At 42.7% G+C, this 27,470-nt stretch overlaps 1 protein-coding gene across 2 annotated transcripts; it reads left to right on the forward strand.

Annotated features, from left to right (window-relative positions):
- Positions 1-26,967, forward strand: PDGFA (platelet derived growth factor subunit A; the record flags this gene model as incomplete). 2 transcript variants are annotated; one of them, XM_082006701.1, is made up of 6 exons in its annotated part: positions 1-63; positions 1,151-1,247; positions 8,656-8,760; positions 10,898-11,085; positions 18,781-18,907; positions 26,834-26,967. In XM_082006701.1, the coding sequence occupies 6 exons, from the start codon at positions 1-3 to the stop codon at positions 26,965-26,967; spliced, it is 714 nt and encodes a 237-aa protein (XP_081862827.1). The 2 variants fall into 2 exon arrangements, with proteins under 2 accessions (XP_081862827.1, XP_081862828.1); XM_082006702.1 differs by lacking the exon at positions 26,834-26,967 and adding an exon at positions 20,538-21,550.
- Between the last annotated feature and the right edge of the window lie 503 nt (positions 26,968-27,470).

Consider the following 27,470-nt stretch of genomic DNA (forward strand, 5'->3'; position numbering starts at 1 on the left):
ATGAGGACCTGGGCTTGCGTCTTGCTGATAGGTTTTGGCTACCTGTCCTTTACCTTCTGCGAGGTAGGTGAGAGCGGCTTCCTGCGTTCTCGGTCCCCCCGGACGCCGCAGCCGGGGGCCGGGGCGAGCGGGAGTGGGCGGTAGGTTGCCCACCTGGGCTCCGCGGGCATCTCCGCGCCCCGGCCTCAGCGGCCGCGCTCGCCCTGCCCCAGCCCCTGCGGGGCCGAGGCAGAAAGCAAGTTGCCATTTCATGCATGCCAGAGGGGAAGGGCAATGACCGTGCATTCCGCTGCGGGGCTGCTGGCTGCCCTTAAAAATTGTGTATCTGATATACCTAGTGTGTATTTCTATGTGTATGTTTTCACGCCCCGCGGGTGCGAGCGGGCTGCGGCTGTTTGCAAGCAGAGCGGTGCGCGGAGCCGCCCGGCAGCGGCCGCCCCCGCGGCGCACGGCGCTGCGCGCAGCCGGCCGCCGGCACCGTTAGTGCCGCGGCCAGGAGCTGCTTGAATGCCCCCCGAAACGCCCCTCCCCGGGTTTTGGAGACCAGCCGGCTCAGCGCGGGCGAGGCTGGGGAGCCAGCCCGGCCGCCCGGGCACGGAGCGGGGCGCGGGGGTTGCCACAGGTGGCCCCGGCCGCGGCGAGCGCGGTGCTCGGCGCTGCACGGCGACTGCACGAACTTTTCCCGGGACCGGGTCTGTTTGGCGGTGGGAGCCGCGGCATGGGCAATGGTAGGATGGCGGTGGCCCCGTGGGACGCAGTCCTCCTCCTCCCCCGGGCGCGGGAGCCCACGCCCGCGGTTCCCTTCACGCCCGCTTGGGCAAACTTCAGCAGCCGGCCGTCGCGGGGGGTGCCCAGACGTCGAGCGGGGCTCGGGGGGGGGGGGCAGGCGCGGTTCTGCCAGGCGCACGCCCCGCCAGGCCGGAGCCGTGCGGAGCTGCCCGCCCGGGCGGGCCGTGGCGCAGTTCCGCGGGGGCACTCAGCCCCCGCGGGAGCGCAGGCGGCCCGGCGGAGCGGGGGTAGTGGTGCGTCTTTTTCCCTGCTTCGTCCAGCAGGCGCCCTGCACCCCCCATCAAACCCCGACCCCCAGCGCCGAAGCGCTAAGTCCGCGGGGCTGCGCGGTGACCCGCGGTGTGTGTGTGTGTCTTTGAAGGAGGCCGAGATCCCGCAGGAGCTCATCGAGCGGCTGGCGCACAGCGAGATCCACAGCATCCGCGACTTGCAGCGCCTCCTGGAGATTGACTCCGTAGGTAAATTAGTCCCGTCCTCCTTCCTTCCGCGCCGTCGGCCGCCGCCGCCCCGGGGGGGAGGCACGGCGGGCGGCCGCGGCCCAGCGCCCCGCACGCCTCTCGCCGCTCCGGCGGCGCGGCCCGGGCCGCCTCGCCTCGGGGACGAGACTCGCGCGGGGACCCAGCCTGAAGGGGCAGGGTGCCCTGGGCAGTGGAGCTTTATTTCAAAGGGAGGCGGCGGCCAGGGGGCCGATCGGGTATTAAAACTTCGGGAGGGGGTTCAGGGTGGAGAGGGACCTAGTGACCCTCCGTGTTTTCAGACTTCTCCGTCTCTCAGCGGAGAAGAATTTCCATAAGGTTTGTTGTTGGTCTTGCATTGCTCTGTTATCTTTAAACTACTGTCCTAGAGGTATTTAAAATATTTGAAACAATATTTATGAATGAAGTAATGTCTCTTCAAGCGCTGGGCTTTATTAAAAGGAAAATAAACCGTCCATGCTGACTTTAAGCAGGAACCTGCATATGAAGCTTACCCTTAAAAAAACACTTTTTTTTTTCCAAAAGAAAATAGTGCAGGGTTATTTTCTGCATCATTAGGCATGCAAATAGGTGTAGTGAGAACCTGCAGTTCAAACAGATCGGTGCAGCAGTAAATCTGATCTAGAAGCGCTGTATTACTGTGTTTCTTATCATTTGGTTTCACTTGATGCACTTTGTTCATGGCGATTTCTTCCCTTAGTTGAGAGAGAATAAACCCGGCACCTTTGATGTGCCCAAGGGAAACCTGCATCTTTCTGAAGAGCAAACGTGGAGAAAAATGAATGGGTTCTTGCTTGCATTGGTACTGGGCCATCTCCTTTTAAACCATATGCTGTGTCTTTTTGTAAAGTCTGTGCCAGGTTCAATCACCTTCATTCAGTGCTGCAGGATCCTTCTAGAGTTTTAACTCATTGCTTTTTGTATAGCGCTGTATTAATGAGCAGGAGTGCACTAGGAACGTATTTTACAGACATAGCTTTCAATTTTCATGTGATTAGGGAGCAAACGGTTTCCCGTTACACTGAAAATGGGAATATTTCTCTCTTGTGCAATACTTTACCATAGAGGCTAATTACTAATTACCAGATATGTTGGCATGGATTTAATGTTTTTGGAGAGCAGTGCTTCATCATTATTGCTTATCACTGCAATTAAAGAAGCTTTCACAACAGGGAGAGGGTATGCAATACATATTTCCCCACTGAAGACTGTTTTGGACCAGGCAAGTGCACTACTGCTAAGATCTTTTTCCCAGTGAACTCAGTGGAAGGCTTGGCTGGTGTTGCAGAAGGGCTGGATCTGAGCTTTAGCATTTTAAAATAGTGCATGTTTCTTCTGCATTTGAGTCAGTATTCTGTAGCTACCAGAATACATTGTTTTCAAATACCCCAGTGTAACAAGGGCACGCTTCATTTTTAAATACCACTTACAGGGAGAGCAAAAGTTCACATGGCTCCATTGCAAGAGAATCAAGCAGACAAGTGGAGCAACGGCAGGAGTGGAATAAATTAGTAGATATAGCAGAGGAGAGAAATTTATTTCAGAAAATAATTATTTACCTCATGGCAAATATTAACCAGAGGATGCATGACCAAAAATTAAAGGGGTCAGCCACAAGTTTACCATTTCATTTTGCTGTTCTCGTGCAATTTGTCAGTTTAGAAACCATTAGAGAAACAAGACACATAAATATTTTACTATTTCAACATGAAACAGTGATGCCTTAAGACATGAACTAAAACACTATTAAAAAATAAAAACAATATATTCAGCCTTTCACCCTGTTCTTTCTTGCTTGTGTGCTGCTTTTCTGAGCTACACAAGCAGGACTGGATCTTCATAGAGAATAACCTGCCTTTACTGCCCACACTTATGTTTTCTGGGCAGTCTTTGCTGTCATGAGTAATTCTTACTAAGGGTTTATCAGAGTGACTAATCAAACATTGAAATTACCATGTTTTCTTCAGTAAACAGGATCAGGCCTGTTTACAATATTGAGTATTAGCTTGGATTAGCAAATCAAGTGTTTTCTAGTTGTCTCTGGTGAAATGATATTTCTGAAATGTATTTCCTTAGGGCCGCAATTGCATTTAGGGAAGGACTAGTTTAGTGAGGGCTTGTACAGTAGATTTATTTCTGTTTCATAGCATATACTGTTTCAAACTGAGGATCATAGTAAAAACACTCCAGTGATCATTTTCTCCCTCATTTTAGTGTATGGTATTGCCAGTCCTTCTGCATGTGAGTAGCCCTGTTTAAACTCAGTGGGTGGACTCGAGAATTAAGAATGATCTTGTAGGGGAAGAGTTTGCAGGATCAGGCATGCATGCAGAAAATGCCTGATATTCCCGAGTAACAAGGCAGAATCTGTGCAAAATGAAGGAAGAGCAGTCATTTTCTCTCCTGCAATGCAAAGCATATATTTTTAATTGGAAAAGTAAGTTTTGTAAGTCAGAGTGGGCAGGTTTTTCTTCTATTCTGGCAGATTTGGTCTCTGTATTGTAGCACAAAGATGACTGATAACCCCCTTCATAAAATTAGAAACCACACCCCCAGACCATCTGGCGTATTACTTAAAGAAAAACACTACCCAACATGGAGCTTATCATTGTATTCAAAAAAGAAAATCCAGGCCAATTTGTCAGAGCCCAGTGCTGCATGACCGATTCAAAGAGAAACCTCTGCAAAGGCAACATGAAAATCCTCTGTTTATAGCAGAAAACAGGGTCTTACATTAATTTGCTGTGATTGGGATCCATAGTCGGCAATGGAGTTTCATTGGTGTGACGGAGAGCAAAGTCTGACTCTATTTAAAACAGAAAGCATGCACGATCCCAGGAAGTAGGCAGCTGTAGCGTGCAGAGTACAGTTTTACTACTAACAGACTAAATCACCGAAACGGGGGCATTTCCTATATTCCGCCTGTGACGTTCTCTTTGGCTTAGCAGCGTGGTTTTTCTCCTCGCGCTTCACCTCTCCCATCTGTCCTGTGGGAGGTAGAGTTCATTTCATCACCTATTATGTTTGCCTCCCGCTGGGAACAGATTTTTTCCCCCAGTCATCTCCCTGCCTGGGGAAAGGCAGGGCTCAGTGTGCTTCTTTGCATGGTTTAAGGGCATCAACCACAGGGTCACCTTAGGCCATGTGAATTTAACGGCCTGTGATTAAGAACTAGTAGAGCAGCTTTTGTTAAGTGGAGAAACGTTCTAAATTAACAGTAGACTTTCATGTAAAAGTGTTAAGGTTGCCGCAGAGCTCAATCTATCGGAAAATCTTCTGTTGACTCTGTGGCTTTTGGTGTGGTGCTCAAATTAAGGGTGTTACAATGCCTTAGCTTTCCTTGCACCTCTTAAACGTTGGATGAGGCTGGCATCTGCCATGTGTGTCCTGTGTTTTCCTTAGACTGATAGAGGCAATACTCCTCCTCCTTTACAGCTGGTTGATCACATCTAGGTGATCCCCCACATCTAAGGGGGAAAAAAACCTAAACAAAACAGGATCTTGCAGGCTGCTACTTATATTTCCTTTAATAGATCAAAGTTGAAAACTTAATGACATCTATCTCTGCAGTTGGATGTCAGAAGGGCATATTCTGCATCAGCCAGAAAGAAGATCAAACAAACAGATTGATGTTGCCTTGGGCTTTCTAACTCTGGGACTGATCTGTAAGACAGACCATTTCAGTTTTTTGTACCTTATATTGAATTCCTGAAAAAAGAGATAATGAGAATTTCCTCGGCTGCTGCTGTTGGTACTCGAAGTCTTGGACCTACATGTTTTGGATGCGCATCAAAGTGCTATCTAGAAGGGTTTGTGTTAAGACTGCGTACATTGGAGATTGTACCTCACATAAAATTGTTTGGCAAGGAGATAGCAACGAGAAAGTATGAATTGATAAATATAATAGTAGTCTTAGGATGCTTTCCACATGCTTATTTAGGGAGAAGAGTAATCACATATTGGCAGAATGTCACAGGAACTCTGTGATTTATACTCCATGACCCAGTGGAAAAATGCCAATCTGACAAAAAAGAACAATTTCAGCTACACTAATGGATTGTCCAAGGCTAATTGCAAGAGTTTTTCTACCCATCATTGATATGTTGTCAGTACATAGAAGATTACAGAGAAATTTCTTGATCGACTGCCATGAAAACATTTTTTTATTATTAAAATGTTAAAAGAGAGCTGCATTAATCTGGCTCTGTGCAGCATCCTCCATCTTCGCTTACTGACAAGCAATGTTCAATTTCTAAACTAAGAACCACCCATTTCTAAGCTTTCTGCTCTAAGCCTCATTTTGTGAGGCGCTAAGCACCCATAACTCCCATTTCCTTTGCTAAGAGCTGAAACACCTTATCCTGCAACTTCATGCTCCTGAGTCAGTACACTGGGGGGAAAAACTGATGCAAATTCTGACATGATTCGTTTGGGAATCCTTTTTGCCGCATTGTAAATTAGGTATCAGGCTTCTTTAAAGTCCAGCTAGAGAGTGCTATTTGTAATTACCGTAGCGTCGTTGTTTTAGTGACATAAAAGAAAGTCTTCTGGCCACACATCCAGTGTCAAGTGTGGGTTTCAAAGCTGACTTTCTGATTTTTTCAGTCCTGCTCGGGCAGGACACCTGTTGACTTAAAAGATCGCTTGAAGTGCAGTGATTTTCCCACTGACTTCACTGGGAAATGGAATTCCTTCCAAATGCCTGTGGGGATCAGGGGGACACCAAGTGCCTTTAGCATTATAGTGTCTTCTGGCACCAGCCATGTGCTCCATAATTCTGTTTATTAAAAAAACCCCACATTGATGCTGTGTCGATAGAAATAATACAATTTGTGTTGCATAATGCATTGAGGATTGGAACTTGCTTTGCAGTCTGCTGTGCTAACTGTGCAGATCTCTTTTTTTAACCCCCACAGCGAGACTTGAACTTATGAAATGATATACATGCCTAAGATATGTAGCGAGACAGTGAGATACAGTATGAGCCAGAGGCCTTCTTCACCTTAGAAATCATCTTTATAAGCAACACATGCTCCTCGACATGTCATTTTGCTTTATAAACATGATGATAGAATATGGCTAATTGCAGCCGAGTTGAGCAGTTATATATAAGCACATGGCTTAACATATTGGTTAGCTGATCATACTATTCCTTTAGTCTTACCAGTTTCTTCAAGCAAGACAGCAGGAAATCAGTCATGTTAGAAGGGAGCTACGCCAGCGTGTTGAATGTGGGATTGGGACCTGTGGCTCAGGCCAGCCGTACAGCTGGCATCATCGACGGTTTCTCTTTTCAGCAAGATGTTTGTGCCCACCAAGCAGTTCGAATTAGAGGCATTGATTTTGTGTTTAATCTTTTTTTGAACACCGTTTGAACGCGGACGGAGATGCTTCTTGCTCTGAGCCTAGCTTGGATCTTGCACTGAGCAGAATTCATGCTGCTTTCTTTTGAGTATCACTTCGTTGCCTCAAATTGAGGGAGAGGTTGTGACAACTCAAAGCTGCCAAAAAGGAGGTCAGTATTGAGGTGTTGGGTGGCTGAGTGTTAGGAAGCGGAAGAGGGCTGAAGGAACATCAGAACGGATCCTCGTTTTGCATAACACCATTTGGGGTCAGGTGGATGGCCTGGTGCCATTGGAATGGGATGCAGGAGAGTCTCCGCTCCCCAGCTCAGTCGCAAACTTCCTGTGGGGTCTCGGGAAAGCCGTTTTATTTACCTCACTGATGAGTTTTCTCATGAGCATGGGGTACAATAAAAGCGGGAATGAAAGCCATTAGTCATTGCTGTGTTGCATTACAGGACTGGGACTGCAAATAAGGCCCACTATAAGCTAATGAGTTTCCAAAATTTCCCCTCAGAATCAATGGGAAACAAGCACTCTACATGGGAAGCAGGAGCCAACTTATTTGGGTTAATTGAGAGTCTGGATTTCACACTGACTTATTTCAGACAAGGATCTGTTCAGCTGATTAGGAAAATAGAGAGGACCAGTGGGTGATCCTGGCACTACGTCTTGGACCTCCCATTTCGTCTTCTCTTAGCTACCTACGATAGTATTTTCCAAGAGACCTTGAGGCACAGAGCTCTTCCTAAGGTGCTGGAGGTACCACTTTGTGTCTTATCAGGCTCTGCAGGTGATTTCAGCATCTGTGTGCTCTTTAGGGCAGGATTTCTTGGAGGGAGGAGAAAAGGAGTTGGGTGGTTTGTAGAGCAGACCCTTATGATGTGCATTACCAGTAAAGCTGAGAATGAAACACGCTCCAGAGTCACAGTCAACTGTGGATGCAAAATGAACTGGAAGTGTGACAGTGCAGAAGACAGAGGATTGTAGGATGTTGGTAGAAGGTAGAGGGGGTAATTGAGAACTGTCTAATAACCATTTACATTTTTTTAGTGTACAGTTTTCTTTGGAGCCAGCAATGAAACCTTGAAACTCTCCAGTGATGTTACAGTGGGCACTCCAAGCAGGAGAGTGCTAAAAATCGTAGTTTTGGTATACTGGAATCTGTATGCAGTCCTCAGTTTGCTTACATCTTCCTGATCTTCTGTTTGCAGACTGTGCTTGTCGTTTTCAGAACCCCACTGCATGGGACACGACCTGGACTGCTTCACTTAACAAAACCAAATAGTTGGAGCAGTTATTTTGTTGGTTTTTATGATAAATTAAATGCCAAGTTTTCAATCTTTGCTTTTTCTCATGGCCCTTTAACCCATGTGGTAGGCTTATTTAGGGAACAAGACAAGCCTGGATGCAGTCCCAGAGTTTGCAGTAGCTTCAGATGCCCCTCCAAAGGTTAGGATACTTCACAGGGGATTTGTTCTGCAACAGAGAGGCTAAAAGGAAACCCATGCTAGTTACTTTTTGCTTTTCATTCTGTCCTAGTACTGCCCTGAAAACCAAGCAAGAGAAAATTTACAGAGGCAGCATTGTTGCTGTTGGGTGTGTAATACCATATTTTCTACCGTACTCTCATGCCAGAACTTCAAAAAGCTTCTTGTAAGAAACATTTCATGTGAAATATTATTGTTCTTATTTCTACACCTTTCCAGTAAGAAAAGCTGTATTATGCCTTTCACATATGCACATAAAAATGCAACTGTTTTACTTTAGATATGGTTTTGTGTCACAGAGTGTGCCCTATTTCTGGGGGCTTTCAGTAAAATGGATATTAGAATTAAGTTGTACATGCTTATACATGACATTTAACGTCTATATTTTCCCTGCCTTATGCCCTTACAATTGCATTGACAGGAGCTACATTAGACTAATTGCATCAGGATTTGGTCTTGTGCATATGTACTGCACAGATTTGTGTGTTTGGGACAGCACTGTAGTGACGATGATGCAAGTAACGTAGCTGAGGTTTAATATTTTGTTTCCTGTTTTAGGATATGATGATGTTTCAGAAACAAACTTGAGACCTTATAGTGTTCATTCTGCTAAACATGTGCAAGAGAATCGTCCTGTGCCCATTCGCAGAAAAAGAAGCATTGGTAAGAAACAAGCTATTTGTACTTAGGGAGTACAAACAGGGGGTGCTTTTGGTCAGCCAAGCAGGACATTTCACTGGAAAAATGTGACACGCACAAAGGAAAAAGGCCATTTCTAGTTTCTGCCTTTCTTTTTGCACAAAACAAGCCATTGCCTGAGAAGCTGTCTTCTGGAGGATGTCCATAGGAGACAGACAAGCACAAATTCTTTACATTCACTTTCTTGTTGCAGCATGTTAGAAGGCTAGACCTTGGTTAGAAAATGCTGTGATATTCAATGTATAATTCATGGGGTGGGGAACAACCACAGCAGTGTGCTTTAAAAAACATCAACAGTTGGTAGAGTTTTCAGTACAGAAGCTCCACAAAAGGAAACAGCTTGACTCTTTATTCAAAAGAATAAAACAGTTTATCCAAAAAATTAAAAGTCATTGACAGAAACGCTGGGGCATTGATTTCCATCATTGCGTAGGGCACCAGGCATGTTTACAGGGGATTTTTTTCTTATTAAACTGTAATGATGGTGATCCAACGAAGCCCAAATATAAATTTAAAGAGTTGTTAATGAATTATGGAATAGGATTTGTATGCAGTGCTTGTTCATCTCATTAGATCTGAGTGTTTTACCATTCCATTTGACTGTGTAAAAGATCCACGATCTTCTCTATTATAGGTAATTCAGAGTCAATATATTTCTACTTTAAGCTACAGTGGTACACAGGAGATAGCACAACATGCTGTCAGCATGGATTTGCAGTGTGAATTGGCAAGCATGCTCGTCACACTGAATGCCTCTAGAGAACAGCGGTTCTGAAACAGTCTGCTACACTTGGCACCATACTCTGCAAGGTGTTGAATGCCTCCCCATAAAAGTCAGTGGGAACTGCACATGCTCAATAACTTGTAGGAGTTGCCAGTTATCTTGCAATATTGGATCCATTAATTGTCTTGAGTTCATGGTATTGGGTATTGAGATGAGGAATTTTCACTCTATTTAGCTGACTTAAATGCATCTCTTTCAAGACTAAGCCTAGATTTTCATGTTACAGTCACAAGCCAGTTCTGAACTTCTTGTACTTCAGAAGTAACTGAAGAAGTGCAGGCAGTATTACAGTTCCCTGACCCAACTAACCCAAAGCTAGCACTGCTTCCACTCTAAGGCAAAAAAAATGCAAGCTGCCTTCTAAGACCTTGTCATCAAACAAGTTGTCCCTGCAGTTGCTGTTATTTTCTGGACCATTTTGAATTGTCAACTTGACTTCTTAGGCAGTCTCGAGGTTGAGAATGATGCATGGTCTGGATTTTCCATGGCAGCATCATGCAGCAGCACAGAGTTTTTCTTTCTGATCCTCACGTGGCTGAAATGGTTGTCTACAAGCTCACCTTACCCGAGCTCAGCAGGATATTGATTTAGCTGAAAATGACACTGCAGGTTCTTAGGTCATGCTACTCTTGTGGTTTTGCCTCACGCAAAAAACAACAAATAAAGCCCAGCTTATACAAACCTTTGATAACTTCATTCAGAAAAATGGCAGTTGCCCTTTGGGATGGCAGATGGACCAGATCCCCGATGCGGGGATGTTAAGGTTTTACAAGTGGAAACCCAAACTCCGAAGTTTCAGGCTGGCGCAGGTTGTTGCCCAGCTCAGTCAGTCTGGGTGCGGTATAAATATCCTCAGCACAACTTCTGTGGTGGTATTTGTCAGGTATTCCAAGTTGGTGTGACAATACGTGTGCAACGATGGCCTCACTGTTGTAAAATAACAGCTGCTGTTACTCAGTTGCTATGAGGCTGTATTCAAGGATCATCTAATCTGGAGAAGCCCCTGGCTTGCCGTCACTTCTAAAGAGCCAGAATTGCCTTATCTAATGGTATGTGCTCTGAGCTATGTTGGGAGCCGGGCCATTGTAAACCCTCACTTTAGGGTTGGCTTTTGGGAGTGAGTTAAGGTAGCACACAACAGCTTAGTGGTAGGCAAACGGTACCCGGCACCGGCTTGTCAGTGAGCAGTGGGAACGAGACCACCCTCTCAACCCGCCAGCTACGGGTGCCACTCATTAATCGACTGTGTAAAGTATCTGGGTGCTCTGAGGTGAGAGCAGCTGCTCACCTGGAAGTGTGAATTTCTTGTGTCCGCAGAGGAAGCCATCCCAGCTGTCTGCAAAACACGGACGGTTATATACGAGATACCTCGGAGTCAGATTGATCCCACCTCTGCCAACTTCCTGATATGGCCGCCCTGCGTGGAGGTGAAGCGTTGCACTGGCTGTTGCAACACCAGCAGCGTGAAATGCCAGCCATCGCGGATACACCACAGAAGTGTCAAGGTGAGCAAATGGTGGCTGCGGAGCCCTGAGAGGGTCCCCTTAAGTCTGAAAACTCCAAGTATTCTCGTGGCTGTTCTGTGTGACCTGGATCTTTATTATCCATCCTCGTAGCCGCAGGATCCGATACCATGCTCCTCTCCATTTTGAGTGAGCAGATGGCCTTTTCAAGTTATGTGATCACTGGAAAATCTTGGGTTTGGATTTGATTTCCACAGGATTCCCTTTAGGTTTTTCTTCCTTTGTAATAAAAATAAAGTCGATTGTGTCTTTCCCATGATCTCGCACAGTACAAATCTTAAAGTTAAGAAGATAAAATGACTCAAGGGGCCTTGGACTTAAAAAAATAAATAAATCACAGTATGGAATGCTGTTTTCTTAATTAAATATTATGCAGCCTAAATTGGGCTTTTATATTTGACAACATAACACTTTTGATCTGAAAAAATGTGTTTCAAATTATCTTACCCCAGGGATAGAAGACTCAACGGCTTCATGCTGTATTTACTCATTAGACAAAATCCCTGTTGCAATTTTCCAGTAAATATTACGTGAAATATTTCTTATGTTCATTCGGCTTCACTGTATTCTAATTTTTATCAGTATTTGAACAAGTAATGTTGATTTACATCTGCATGTAGGAGATTAGACTTACTCTTAGCATTTACATTGTTAAGACTCATGAGTTCTTGTTGCCCTCAGTATTTTAAGAGCAGAATTTAAAAAGCCCAACACATTCTTGAACATAAAATTTCCCAGCACAACATACTGATCTCTGTACTTGCAGTGGATTTCTTCTCTAGAAAGGTGCTGTTAACTCACGTTGCGCTGTATATCCTAAACACGAAATACGGCATCTCAGCCAGTTCATTGTTTTTCATACACACAGGCACGCATCTGAGCAGGATTCCTTTTTCTTCTCCATTTCTGAACATCTGAAAAATGTTTTCACACCCAAATAAGCTGGAGAAACATCTAAACAGATTTCCTCAATCTTTCAAAAAATAATTGTACTTTACACTTGCTTGCTGCCCTTCCTTTGGGATGATAAAATGAGGAAAAAATTCGGATCAATAATTATTTGAGGGCTGAGAACAAACTGGGGAAGTTGAAACACTACCATTCTAAGCCGTTCAGAGTAGAGGCTAAACAGCAAAGTGCCTCAGAGTTATGATATCTAGTGCTGTTGCCTTTGGGTTTGATACAGCTTCCAGTTAATTTTGTGTAGCAACTAATAAGTACAAAGCAGCTGGAGATGCCCAGCAAAGAGTTGAGCTGTGTATTGTGAACTTGCTGTTGGTACTTGTGTGTGACATTGCAACCCTGTGCTTGTTTCCTACCCCTGCAATGATGGGGAAGATAGAGATGGAGAGGTCTGGCTGTTGAAGTCCCCTGCTGCTGGGGACGCTGCGGGTTCCCTGGAAGCTGCAGACTCCACTACTGGCAGCAGCTTTGCAGGATGTCATTGCTGGGGCTGCTTCCCCAGCGTACCACCATGTTAAAGGAGTCTTAGTTTCTCATTTAGTCTGCTGATACGGTTTTAGTGCTTTTAGATTTGCATTCATTTTAGTCGGGTGCAAGCTAAAAGTAGGCTCAGCTGAGCAGCTGCTTCTTGCGGCTGTGTAAATATATTGCCACCAGCAATATCAATATACGTCAGCCAGCTTTGGGGGACTTTTTTTTTTTTCCCAAGCTCCAAGACTGCTCCAAACAGTCATTAAGTAGAAGGGGGGAAAAAGGACAAGAGGTCAAGCAGGAACAGGATGTTCATTGTAAAGGTTGTAGGCTGACCCCACTGTCACACCAGAAATCTCTGAACAGTATCCATATTTATGCCCTCCAGAGTCAGATCTGCTTGTAGCTTTGATATATTTGATGGTTTTATGAGCCTTTTGCCAATCCTACGTTGAGAGCTGAATGTCTGCTCATGCCATTAAGTAGCTGGCCCAGAGTGAGGGTCGCTGGAAAGGTAGGGGGAGCGGCTTTGGAGAGCCTTCTCAGCCATTCCTGCAGCGCGGTTGGAAAGCCGTCTTGTGTTTTCCCCTGATGTCAGGCTGCATAAAAGCCCTCTTTTGATTAAACATTGAAAAGGCTTTCCCCACTTCCTCTTCATTGACAAGGTAGTGAGATCATAGCTGGCCCATTCACACTAGAAAAATGTTCACCCAGAAAGGTCAGCAAGTGGGTTTGCATCATCCAACGGGCGAAAGCAAAGGGTGTTTTCTTTGTCTCACTGAAGGCCACTGTAGTCATGGTTAAAAGACAGCTGTGGCAGTGTGGGAGGAGCAGCGGAGGTGCTTGTTTTGGGGCATTCCTTTCTTGGGAACAGGATTCAAAGGCTGTAGGATTCAGGGATGTCCTTACTTCGCCTTCACTGCGCCTTGGTCAGTGAAGTACCATTAATGGGCTTGTGGAATTTGAGCTGTAAGGAGGCTCCAAGCCAGGGGTGTTGGTGGCACAGCTTCCCCGAAACGGGTCCTCTAAGGTTTCCCTTTCATGGGGTGGGTTAGTAAAAGGTGGGTTTGCCCTGCACCGTAACAGAGTGAGCCCATGAGACCACAGCCTCCAGGTCCTAAAGACATCTCTATTCAGCAAGCTGTACCTGTGCAGCACTGCGAGAATTGGACTGAAATAAAGCGGCCGGTTGGGAGCTGCTCTTTGACAGGAAGGAAAGAATTGCATTTCTCTCCTGATAGAGTAATGGTGACAAGGATCAGTGAGTTAGGGGTGTTGGTGTCTATTACAGATATATTCCCCTGTCTGCAAAAGCATTTCGGTAACGTCTGCAGATCCTGTTGCTTCTGCACAGCGAGACCAAGTATTTACCAAGTACCAGGTCATAATTTATTTGGGGTGGTTTCTGAACTGAGTCTTCCCAAGAGGTTTCTCATAATGTTGAGCATGATGTTGTGTATTTGGTCACAGGAGCAAAAAAACGGTTAATGTTATAGAGCAAATCCTGCCTATACTGCTAATTTTGAATATCCAAGCTGAGTATGACGGTTGTTTGCAGCAATACTCATTTCCAAACTCAGAAACAAAAGCTAAATCAGTCCATCTACCTCAGCTTTGCCTTCTGCTTGGCCTTGAGCCATAGCTGTACCATCTTCAGCCATTTCTGAATATTCAATGTTGAGCTGATTTGCAGAAATTTAACCTGGTGTATTCTTACAGTAAATTAATATAAGAGAAAGACGCAGAGAAAAGGAGCTGGAAAGGAAGGAACGCAGGAGCAGCTCCTCAGCTGTCATCTGGGAGTTGTTTGGAGAGGTTTTGAAGAGAGATGGAAAAAAATGCAGGAATTCAAAATGAGTTGCTCAGCAGCTGAACTGGCAGAGCTACCCAGCTTCTGAAGAGGTTAAAAAGGCCTTGCAGAACAACTTGGCATGTGTAGGTAATGTGTCTGTATGTAATGTTTGCAGGTTTAAGAACATTTTTCTTCAGTGACTGTTTCTATCATTAGGATAAACAGTGCTTTTGATTTTAGCTGTGGCTTAACTTAACTGTGCTTACTGCCAGCACCTGGGTGGGACCTTTAGGCAGGACCAGCTGACAGGTATCAAGGGTCAATTTAAGAATGGGAGAAACAAGGGAAACCCCGATACAGGTGAAGACAAGATGGAAAACCAGAGCGAGCTGCCCTCCGAGTGTGAGAGGAACCCTGCTGTTGCAAGTTGCCTGACAGAGGGCAAGGCTTGGCTGCTCCGCTTGCAGACAGAGGACGTAGAGACACCCCCCCACCGGCCGTTCCCCCCCGGGGGCGGGTAGCGGGTTTGCTACAGCACCCTCCAGCTCTACCCCCGGACCCTTCCTCCAGCCGTGCCCTCGCTCAGGCACCGCCGAATCGCCCTCGGAGGCGGCTCTCGCCGCCGAGTCTCCCTACGGTCCCCGCACCCGGCGCCTTCCCAGCCTGCCCCGCGGCCGCCTCAGCTTACCGCGCCACGGGGACTGCGTTTCCCAGCGTGCCCCGCGGCCGTGAGAGAGCTTCCCGCCTCCCCCTCCGGGGCCTGGCAGGGCCGCAGCACCCCCACCCGGGGCTGTGACAAGGCTTCTCCCTGCCCCGGGCACTGACAGGGCCGCTCCCTGTCCCCGGAGCTGCGACAGAGCTGCCCCTCTCTGTGCGCGGACAGGATAGTGCACCCCTGGGCCTAGCTTTCCTGCAGGGAAAACTCTCCCAACTCCACCCTAAATAACTGCACGAGACTTTTTTGAGGTAGGGATTTTGTCAGAGGAGTGCACTGTAAATGTCTTTAATGGGTATTTTAGGATGGGTGGCAGCCAGGCTCTGCGGTGGCTGGCCTCCCTGCCACTTCCCATCCTGCCTGCGCTGGGGATGTGTCCTGGAAGGCATTGTGCCAGCCCTGCTGTCCTGTCCCCGGAGCAGTGGCTTCGGTCCTGCGAAACACTTGATGACTTGCCAGGCCTTGCAAGCGCCCTGCTCAGTCCTAGTACCTTTATGCCCTGTTGACTTATGTCTTCCTCGCTGACCTGAGGGCTGTAAAGATCACAGTTGCAAGGTAAAGGTAGGTTTTACCTCCATCATATCAGCATGTATTTATTTTAATATGGAAGAAATAGGTGCTTCCAAAAAGCATGCTCATTCAGTTGCTCTTTGGTTTTATTTCCCATCCTGTGTTTAGCTGTCAGCCATGTGAGTTTTGCTGTTATGAGGAATTTTCTGTGCTGAAAATTCTCTTGCAAGTTCCTGCCCGTGATAAATTTTGGCTTTGTGCTAGAGGTGTTTTGGACACTTCTGCTTACAGTCTTGTTTTTTTCCTGCTATTACTCCCTGATGACATCTCTCCTGGAGAAGCTCTAGAAAAGGTGTTCCCATAATGTTTCCATTAGGCCACGTATTTTTACCAGATTTTATTTTCATTGTTACTTAGCCACCACACCATACCACAGGATTGTACCTAGAGTCTACAGTGATGCGAGTATGGTGCCACTGATTATAAACCATTTAATTAAGCTGGTCAGTTATTTCACTGTCCTTCTCTTAGAGAGATTTTATATGGTGATATTTTGTGGTTTTGGGGGGTTTGAGGATTTCTAGTTTTGTTGTGTTAGAAACAAATAAAAGAAGCTGATGTTGGTTTGTTGAGGTCTGACCATCTCAAAACTTTTGGTAGTATGCATGAGAGTAACTATGCAAGATAAACACCAGGGAGAAAAATGCAAAGAAGAAAAAAGATGCTAACACAAGGCCAAATCCCATGCTATTAGCATAGCTATCCTGGTTTATACCCACTGAAAATCTGACCTGGAACCTTCATCATTTTAGATTAGCATCGTGTGTGGCAGCAGGTGTTAACAGATGACACAAGCACAGCAGTTCATCTGTTTTGTGCTGCTTCAGTTTGAATATTTGCAACATCTTTGAAAAACAACATTCCTTTAACTTGTGTAGCATGAAGTAGGGCAGTGGAATGTATGCTGGTTTGTATTTTAACTACAATACAGTAAAAACCAGCTTTAAATTTCTGCATAAATTCATTATGATTCTATTCTTCAAGGTATTTTTTTAACTGTTGTTTAATACCAGATAGCCACAGGAACTGCATATATCTTCAGTTTGGAAAACCAAGCAAAACAAGGACAGACTTTAAAAAGCTTGATTACAGTTTATTTTTGTTGCATGTAATTTTCAATAAGACTGGTTTATTCTAACAGCTGTAATAAGCATAGCAGATCTGAAAGCTGTTTCATGATTGCTGGATCTCTTTCTTTGTCTCTGATGATGGAGGTGTCTTAATTACTGTTTGTTTTTGTAAATTTTAAGGATTAGTCATCCTTTGATGCCAGATGACTCAGTTGTACCATACATTTTCAAATCTTTGTGTTCAAAGGCAAGATCTGATAGGAGATTTTGAAACATACTGCTTTGACCCATAGTTAGTCTTTCAGCAAAAGCATTCTTGTATGTCACAGCCAGCTCTTAATCTGTTTATATGGCGATCTGGCAGTTTTGGAAGATACCTTTTAATGTGGATGCTTTAGTTATTGCATCTGTCTCTCTGCAACTTTTGTTTGCTGGGTAAATGAAAATAGTCTCCAGATCCTGTTGACACAAGAGGCGGTGACTGAAATGTGCATCTGAACTTGCTCCATGAAAGCAATGACAGCTCTCCCATTGACTTTAATAAGGCCAGGATTTTGCTCTAGCTTCTGTTACTGTCTTCAGAGGTCCTCTGTGTGTCCACAGAACCAGAAGAGTGTTTCTGGGAACTGGGAATTGGTGGTTTTTTCCAGCCACCACTCTCATTTTGCGACACTGTTCTTCCAGTTTTGGGAGGGCCAGGGAATGATTTTCATAGTGTGAAGATTGATTTGGAGCATTAAATCCCCACACAAATTTACACCAGGAGAGTCTGTGTAATTGTGGATGCTCTGTTTAGTAGTAACTGGAGCTTTTGGTTGGATTGGACTTTACGGCTTTGTCATGTAACTTTTGTAGAGACAACCAGCCTCTCTTGTTCTTCTGCTCCCTCATCTAATTTATAATGCATACCTGTACTACGTAGTCTTGTTTGCTGGGACAGCCACACTGCAGCCCCCTTTTGTCAAATGGTAGATAAATCACTAGTGGGACTGAGGGGCCATGATTTCATTTCAATGATGTCGGTTTGAAGTAAATAATTATCACCTACTCATGCAATGTTTATAGCACAATTGTGAACTAAACATTGGACCCCTTACACACTGTCTAGCCCTTTCTTTGCCCACATGATGCTGTATTCATGACCGTCATGCCTGTTAGACTTAGCACAAGTCGGTGCCCAGCATCACACAACCCATTTCAGCACCCCAGTACAGCAGTGTTCCTGCACCATGCCTCCTCTCCTGGCGGCCGGCACCAAGTTGGTCAGGATATCCTCATGTTCAGTATCCCCCCATCCCAACATCCTTCTGTTCTGCATCAGTTTCCTTCAGATGAGAGACCTCCCTGTAGCCAGAGCTTCTCCAGCATGCTCTCTCCAACCTCATCTTGCCCTCCAGACTTCTGTTGTTAAGGATGCCAGTGCTTTGGCCCCAAGTGGAGCAACGCAGTTGGATGGATTGGGGAGAAATAGTGTACCTGCCAGCTGTCCACAATAAAGCCAAAGGCTCCCAGTGCATGGGAGCTCTTGTTGACAAGTCCCAGGTCATTGCAAGAAGTGAGTTGGATTGAGATTGCTGCTTTCTCAGCTGATATTCAGATGCTGGTTCTGTAGAGTTCAGCACTTGACATTCAGAGGGCTCTGGAGCTACCAATTTGTAAATCAGAAGATGTATTACAAACCAACCTCATGCCTTCACTGTTAGCATTCAGCTTAAGAACAGTGGTCAACATGTACAGAAGATCATGCTGAAAGTAGCAGTCTACGAGAGCAACCGCTTATTTGAATCCGTATAGAAGTTTATTTGTGATATATGTGAAAACTGAGTTGCTTAAAACTTCAAACCGAAATGAACGGGAAATTGTTTTATTTCTCAGGGGAAAAGAAAATTGTTTCAAACTGCTGAACTTGAATAAACAAATAATCTGTGTAACAAATAGTTACACGATGCGCAATTAAGATAAAAGATGATTAGTATGCTAACATTTTATATGGGTTTGGCTACATTAAAAAAATAGAAGTGTATAGTTATTTGTCTTCAGTTCTGAACTATAACTATGTTAATGTGTCTCAGTACATACCTCATTGTGTTTTATAGGTGGCAAAAGTGGAATATGTTAGAAAAAAGCCAAAATTAAAAGAAGTTCTGGTGAGATTAGAAGAGCATATGGAATGCACCTGTACATCATCAAATACTAATTCAGATTATAGAGAAGAAGAAACTGGTATGTTTTCCTTTTATTTTTGCATTAATGCTGATTTCATATGGACCTTATTTTTATATTAGTAAAGAACGTAAAGCAAACTTTGCTTCCAGTGAATTCAGTAGAGAAGCTCCCAGTTACTTCTCTGTAGAAGTATTCTATCTGTTGAATACTTTGTGCTTTATCAAGAGTTTGGATCTGAAGTTTAAAGTGTATCAATTCTCATTAGGTTAGCCTTTAAATAAATGTGAGTGCCCAATAGTATTCGGTTCTTGCTTAATTAAGTTAAAGGTTGTCATGTTGCAGCTTATTGGTGAACTCTGTTGCCTAATCTCTTTAGACTTCGTGGATACAGGGCTAAGGCTGAGATTTACTTGACCTTGGGGAAAATATTGATGAAATTAATGTAAAGCACTTAAGAATAAATTCAATATTCAAGAGTAAGAAGTTTTGAAACAACATTGCCCGTTCCTATTGTTTCCCTACGTAGTTATTGTCAAGAATTTATTGTCAGTTGTCACGTTAAACCTAAGTTTGCCTTATCAAGACAACATTTAAGTTACCTTGGAGAAAGATTTATGGGGAAAAATATTTACTTTCAATCTGACTTTCATAAAACCACCTAAAATCATTATCTCGGATCCTCTTGCCAGGGTGCAATCAATGCAGAACTTGACACATGGTCAGGAAACGCACTACAGTGGAAAGGACACTTTCCTTTCTTCTGTGTTTTGGTTGAAAGCAGCTTCAAAAGTTTGTTTTGCACCCCTGCTGGGAATTCAGGGGTGCAGCAGACGCTGCCCAAAATTAGAGTCAGTGAAAAGCAGGTAAATAGAGGAGGAAAGCTGCTGCCCAAAGGTGGTGGATTTTGTGGGTGGATGGGTAAGGAAGGGTTTTCTTTACTGTCTCCATCCAGCATGGAGGTATAAATCTGGTCTAAGCAAATGTAAACTTCAGTTGCTATGTACAGAGCAGAAGAATTAGAATTTGCTCTTGCAAAGTTAGGCCTCTGCTGTGATTTTTATTGGACATCCATTTATATCTGAGCTGAGTGTTTTAGCTGAAACTACATTGAGTTATGAGTAGGCAAAAGCACATTTAAAATGTCTATTTTTATGTGTGTATGGTTTGATATTTTTTCTATGTCTTCTATTTGGAAAAAAGTTCCATTAGATCAATTTCAGTTTTCCAAAATGTCTTTAATTGCCAAAGACTAAGCAGTTAAGATTTTAAGATGAAAACTTTTCTTTTTGATGTGTGTGAAAAATGGGGTAGAATTTGTCATGGAAGAATATAGATTTCTAGGATTTAATTACTGATAGGAACAAAACTTGCACCAGCAAGTGGATGGTGAGCTGAAAATAGCTTAACTACAGAGCTGAAAGCAAGTGTTGAATATGGCATGGTAACAGTAATTAGAGATGGATCTTGGAAATGACGTATGCAATTCCAACTTCGTTTATTATTTCTTTACTTTTGTATAATTACTTTGTAAATGGAATGTCAAATCAGATGTTATAAAGTTATTACTTTAATGCAAAGGATAACGAGATTTCTTTGCAATGTAAACTGTTTGAGTATTTATTACTTCAGTGTTCAATGAAATGCATTACCTTAGGGCTTTTTACCAGCCCTGCCCTTATGTTAACAGGAAGGCCTAGGGAATCAGGTAAAAAATGGAAACGAAAAAAGTTAAAACCAACATAAAACCTACTGGAACTATTTGATATTCAGGTAGGACCTATATGCTGAACACCCTAATAGCACAAGTACTGGAAAACTTAATCAAATATCATCACTTCAACTTAATCACTGTTCAAAATCTTGACACTTGCTACCTCAAGGCTGCAAAGAGATTAGATTTGATTGGCTTTGATAATTCTACCTGCTGGTATTTTCCTTTTAAGCTCCACATCACCATCAGCATCTTACATTCTTGAGCTACTTCCTTTTCTTTCCTTTTTTGTTTCTTTTTTTTGGAGGGTGCTAATACTTCAGCTTCTGAAATCTCAAGTTCCATTGCCTCTGCTTTTTTTTCATTATTATTGATTTCTGAGGTCAAAGCATCACATAATAATGCATGAATGAATTGCCAGGTTACAAATCGTTGTGTTTCCAGGCTGTAAAACATTGAGTATACATACAGAAAATTCTATTATATGCATGACCATCAAACCCATGTTTTGGCATGAACTGGGATTGATTGTACATGCACCTGAGACGATCTGATGATCTGCCTACCTGACAACGAAGATGCTTAGAAATAACATTTTTTGTATTGCAGGGCTCCATGTTACTTACACCAGAAAATTAAGATTTTTTTTTTTTTCCTTTGTTCAGTCTCAGTAGGATGATGACAGTCAGTCATCAAAATTCATGAAGTTTTCAGTATAGTGAAAAACGAACACCCTCTCAATGCAAAAATGACTGTAATCTTTTGGCCAACATATTAGCAATGTATGATGATGGCGATACACATTCCAAATTAAATATGGAATTTCCATTTCTTAATGACTTTAAATTATGTAAACTGCAGCACTTGCAATTGATTTTAGTATTTGGAGTGGGAATGATTTGGATTTTGCAGTGTATGTGCCTAACGCCTAGATGACGGTGAATTTAATTTCAAGCACCTATTTGTGCACATAAGCTCCCAATGGCAGTTTTCATTTATACTGATGTACCGTTTCTAAAAAATGCTAAACTTGATATCCTGTTTCAGATTAACAGGTATTTATTGGCAGTAGTATGATAGAAGCAAAGATTTTCTAAAATTCAACTTTAAAAGTGAGCATGTAAACTCAATCAAAACAGCATTTAGAACTTCTTGTCCCAGGTTAGTGACTCTTCATGCAGAACAGTTTTTTTTTAAGTCACCTGCTTAGAGGATAGGACCTTTGATTCTAATCATAGAGTTATTGTATCTTTTTTCTCTCCTGCAGATGTAAGGTGAAAATAAGCTAGAAAAAAAACTTCTCTCTGGGACATGGATGTACATGGTTTGTTACATTCCTGAACCTACTATGTATGGTGCTTACTGACTGTATACTTTATTTGTTCTCCTATGTGAAAAAACTGGCTCAAAAGAACACTTAATGAGAACAAAGAGACAATGTACATTTGTTTAATGTGACATCAAAGCAAGTATTGTAGCACTCTGTGAAACAATAGGAAGCTTCCCTGTCCAAAAAAGAAAAAAAAAAAAGAAAGAAAGAAAAACAGAAAAGAAAAAAAGACAGTTGAATGAATGGAGGAAACCAAAAGTACTCAAAAACATGACAAAAATCTAAGTGAATAGTGGATTTCTGTCAGAGCAGTCAACGGTGCTTTACGTCAAGAAATGTGCCTGCGTTCTTGATGAAGATGGATGGACACTGGTGGACTTCAGGCACAAAAAAAGCAGGAATGTATGAAATGATCAAATGCCACGCAAACACTATAGAACAATACATCCTTGCTTGGTGTTGTTTTAAAAGTCTATACAAAAAAACCTTCTGGGGAGCCTTAAGTGGATTTTTTTCTTTTTTTTTTTTTTTTTTTTTTACACCATAAAGTGATTATTAAGTTTTCTTTTTACTCTTTGCCTAGCTTTTTATTATCTCTTGGACTACATTTGCCAATAACACATATAAAAGACTGGTATAACAGTAAGCAGAACACAAAACATTATGGTATTTCTTCTAGTGGGATGCAAACTAATGAGATGTATTAAAATAAAAATGGTATACCTATGCATAATTTTCTAGACGTTTCTTGGTTTATGTTCCCCAACCTCCCCCGTAATTTAAAGCATTACATAAAAAGAAAAAAAGAGAAAAAAGACAAACGTGTGTAAACAAATCATAGGATATCCATGCAAAAATCCTTTTTTTTTTTTCCTTTAAGACTTATGCCAGTTGCCGGCTAGTGATATTGTGTTAGCAATTGTCATTCTTCTCAGTATACAGATACTTTTATTTCACATGTTGGAGCTGTGTGAAATGTACAAATTCTTGTATCTGCATTGTACAATGTCATGGTGGCATGGGAACTACCTTGCTGCAAATATTTGAACAAAACCTAAAATTCTTTATTTTTGGTAAAATGTTATGCTTTATGTGTATTCAACAGAAATATGTGTTTTTGTAAAGGTGAAGTTTGTATTTTTATCTAAAAATTAACAGTTTTATATACCTGAGAAAGCCTGCTATGTTTTCTTGAACCAAAAAAAAAAAAAAAAAAAAAAAAAAGAAAAAAGAAAAAAAAAGCATTTTGTGGTCATATTTTTCTAGTAGAATAGCCCAAATAACATCAAAATCTATTTTAACTATAGCAGGGCAGATAAAATAGCCTGGCACCAGCTCCTATGTTTTCAAAGTGCTGAAGGATTAAATGTTCAGTTCCCCACGGATTGCAGTGGGAGGCACATGGCTAAATCTTTCTGTAGTGCTTTGGAAATTTAGGGCTGTGCCAGATATGACATGGCTACTCACTTGGCCAAAATCACTGCCCCACCCCAGTAGTTTGGATTATGTACCCTTTATTTTGTTTGGATTATCACATTGGATATGTAAAATGAACTACTGGATTCTTTATTTGTGAAACATCTGCAAAGAGATTAAAGAGTTTTCTTAGTTTGGAATGACAAAAAAGTTTGTCTTGAAGACAGTGTTTCCACTCAAAAAATATCTTCAAATGTGAATGAACTGCAGAACCTTAAAACAACAAAAGAGAGAGAGATTTTTAACCTTTCAGTTTCTTTAAATATAGTTCAAACATTCCCCTCCTGTTCCTGTAGCTATGTCCGATTTCAACCCAAGAAAGCAACGTTAGCTAACAGGCATTATTGGCTTCAGATGCTAATGCAGAGATAGAGTTAGTCACCGTTCTATTTTGTGATCATTTTCCCAGTGTATGTTGAGCACCAAAACTGGAAATACATTTAACTAAGATTGTCTGTGCTTGTTTTCCACTAAGTGTACTGTTCACAATGTTATGCACATGAATGTATGTGTCTGCGTTTAAAAAAGTGTATAAAATGTAATTTATATATTTATGTTTCAGTGGGATGCCAATAATGTTGCTCCGTTCCTTTTTTGTCTAAAAGATATCTAATGAAAAAAACATATATCCATTAAAATCGTGTAGATGAAAAGCATTATGTGACCCACTCAGACACTGTGCAGGTATGAAAGGATGTCAAAGTCACTTAAGTGGAATAATTTGCAAAACAACTTTTTGAGAGTCCTGTGATTGCACCGGTATAAGAAGGTTGCATTCAGATCTGTGGGCCAGCTTCTCTGGAGTAACTCCATTGAGTATACTGGAGCTCTGCTGATTTACATCACGAGGGAGTCTGGCCCTATAGTAAAGTCTTGGAAAAAAAGCAAACTGAGAGGCATGCATTTTATTGGTGCCAGCAAATAGATGTGTTATGCCAAATTCAGAAAACCAAGGGAGAACGAAGACTGAATGGAGTCTTTTCCAGTAGCGGTTTGTTTGAGACTTGTAGCCTTGAGTTAATTTTGTTGCCTGGAATGAAATGCACACGAGTCTTTGTTCTCAAGCACAGTGCTTATACGGCATGCAGCAGAAAACACAAAAATCTCAGGGCTATATTCTCAGCTAGTATAAATTGGCAAATGATTTTGACTTCAGCTACCCCTAAGCTAATTTACATCAGATGAGAATCCAGTCCACGGTTTTTAAAATATGAGGAGTACTGTCACGATGTGAGCATCACTTACTGTAGCCCAGCTGAGATACTACCTGGCAGCCTTTCAAACATTACAGGCGATGGTATTAGTCCTTCTTCTTCAAAGTGTGCAGATACAACCAGAAGGAACAGTGACATTAAAGGTTGTGACACAGGAGACATTAATTCAAAGTTAAGTTGGACATTTCAAGGGCCATATCCTCAGCTGGTGTAAATCACCATCACTCCATTGCCTGCAATGGAGCTGTACCAGCTTACACCACTTGAGGGGCTGGTCCCTCATTCTTGCTCATCGCTTTCACCACTCGGTCCTGCAGGGATCTCAGATTGTTGTGTACTGTTAATGTAATCCTGTGTTCTCTAATACTTAAGCACAATAAGTGAATATAAGAATGAGTGTCAGACTTAACTTTGAATGTCCAAGCTCTGAAATGGTTTGTTTCACCATTGTGGCTGTAAATTAAACAGTTCTCTGTGCATTTGTGAATGCTGTGTCATATCTTCTTCCACTGTCTACTGGAGGTGGACTCCATCTGGACTTTCAAAGTGCTGCAGTGCTGCATTTGGAGTGTTACAGCGAAGGGTGTGAACAACTGGAGCAGCAAGATACCTGATTGACAGCTCTGTTATTTGTGGGGTGGGGGGGCTAGTAGGGGTCTTAATGAAGGAGCTGAAGATGATAGTTGTTGTAAATCACGTTTCCATGCAATCCTTTAGCACCTTGTTGTTTTTGTCTGGGCACGTACTAGGGAGAGATTTGGGGATAGAAATGTTTTTCTGTTTTACATTCTGCAGTCACTTTCTCTGTCCAGAGATTCAGAAGTTGTTGGTCTGATTTAATCTTTTTTGAGTTTTTTTCTGGTCAGAAAGTATATGTGTAAGGGACTGCCCAAAAACAATCTCAGTGTTATAATATGGTGCATGTTCACTGATTCTCTAGTCAATTAATTACATTTAATTCTGTGCTTCATCTTTCCAGAGCTGCCCTTCGGTTGCTTTTGTTGAGTGAAATCAAGGATTACGTGCCAGTTTGCTTTCCTTTTCTCCTGTCCTCCGTCCTGCTTGGCATCTGCTTTATTAGACAGTGCGTGGTGACTACAGGCAGTTGGTCCTCTCCAGCCCTGGAGGTTCCTAGGCAGCTCCAGCACTTCTGTGTCTTTGAGCGTAGGCTTTTTACTCTGCTTGGAACAGCATCTCATGGGTCTCCTCCCTCCAACAGGCTTCATCATTCCAGCTGTGAGGTTCTCTTGGCTGTCCTCTTTGGGTCCATGTTGCCTTTCTGTGGTCTATTTTCCAGCTATTCTCTGCCTGACTTTCCCATCCCTCTATCTCTCAAAAATGATTTTCCCTTCCTAGGATCTGTCTCATCATTCATCTCTTCTCTCTCCTTCTGTCTGACAGAACAACCCCTGATCTGTTTATCTCCAAATCAATTGCTTTATCTAGGCATGTGGCCTGAGATCCTGTCTCCCAGGCCTACAGGCCCATAACTGACCCCCACATGAAAGACAAATGCTGTTACATAGACACGTGTTTCTGGAGAGGAAAAGATTCATCTTTGCATTTGGAAAAATACTCATTACTGAAGGCTCCCTGCTAAAGCTCTGTCCAATTCCGGCAACAGTGTAACTCTGGAATAGTGACATTGAAGCTTTTCCAGACATCTGACAGTTCAATTAAGATCAGTGGCCCTGTTTATAATTTAATTTGAAAGTGTACCCAAAAGCAAAGGTGAAGTTTCAAAGCTACCTCAGATTTGCACGCTCATATTTTTCTGTAAATTGAAGGAAATTGTGTTTGTAGGCCCCTTCCATTGGCTTTGAAAGTCTTACTCTGAATATTTATCTGACCCTCTCTTGGGCTGGAAATCATGGTTGCTTTAAAACAGAAACAATATGGAGGTTTTCAATGAAGTAATTTTCTTGGTGTTCCTAATAGACAGCTTCTAGTAGTAGCAGATCTCAGAAACGAAGTCAGGTAAAAATTGTTTAAATCCCAAAGGATCCTGCTTAAGCTTGCTTTAATTTCAGGTAAAGCCTATCAGTGTTGTGTTCCTCAAAAATCAGCCTATGTTTTGTATTTATTATTCCATTTAATTACTGTGTGTTTTCCCATATTTTAATAGCAAGGTATTATTCCATGTCTGAGCTTTTCTGTGCCGCTCTTTGCAGTAGCATCTCTGCGGCACAGCCTTGAACTGGTTTTTACTCGTATCTCCTCTGAAATAAAGAACTATTGTTATCCCATTTTAGGCGAGACCGAGGCATGGAGAAATGACTGTGCAAGGTCACACAGCAAGGCTATGGCAGAACCAGGGATAGGAGTCAGATCTGAGTGTTCATCCAGTGCCCTAAATCACACGACCATCTTCCCTTTCCAGGAATGAATCCTTGCACCCTTAGAGCTAAATACTGAAAAGATTGAGGGTAAGTCATTTTGCCTAATTATTGTGCATCAGATACATGATCAAAAACCACTGCCGTATCGTCAGAGAATGTAGTGACTGATGAAAATCCATCTTTCTGCCCGTGCAGTTACGCAGCCTTTTATGCTATCATGAGCTAGTCATTTCCTGCATTTCTAAGGAGTCAACCTTTTGTGACTTACAGTGAAAATTATGCACATAGAACAAATCCAAACTCAGATTTTATGGGAATTTACAAAAATTCAGTAGACAATTTGCATTGTCCTTCCCTTCAGTTGTGTCATTCATTACTTTTATGGTGTGGGTAACATTTCCTAAGGGAACTGTTTTTATCATGGGCCCAATCCTGATTCTTTTTCCCAGGCCCTAACGTGGAAAAGCACTTTAGGAGGTTGCCTGTGTTTGCCCGTCTTCAAACTAGTGCCTAACCATGCTCATAACTTGGACAAACATCGCATTGACCT

This window comes from Phaethon aethereus, assembly GCF_964289735.1.
Source record: "Phaethon aethereus genome assembly, chromosome: 15".
NCBI classification, from domain to species: Eukaryota; Metazoa; Chordata; class Aves; order Phaethontiformes; family Phaethontidae; genus Phaethon; species Phaethon aethereus.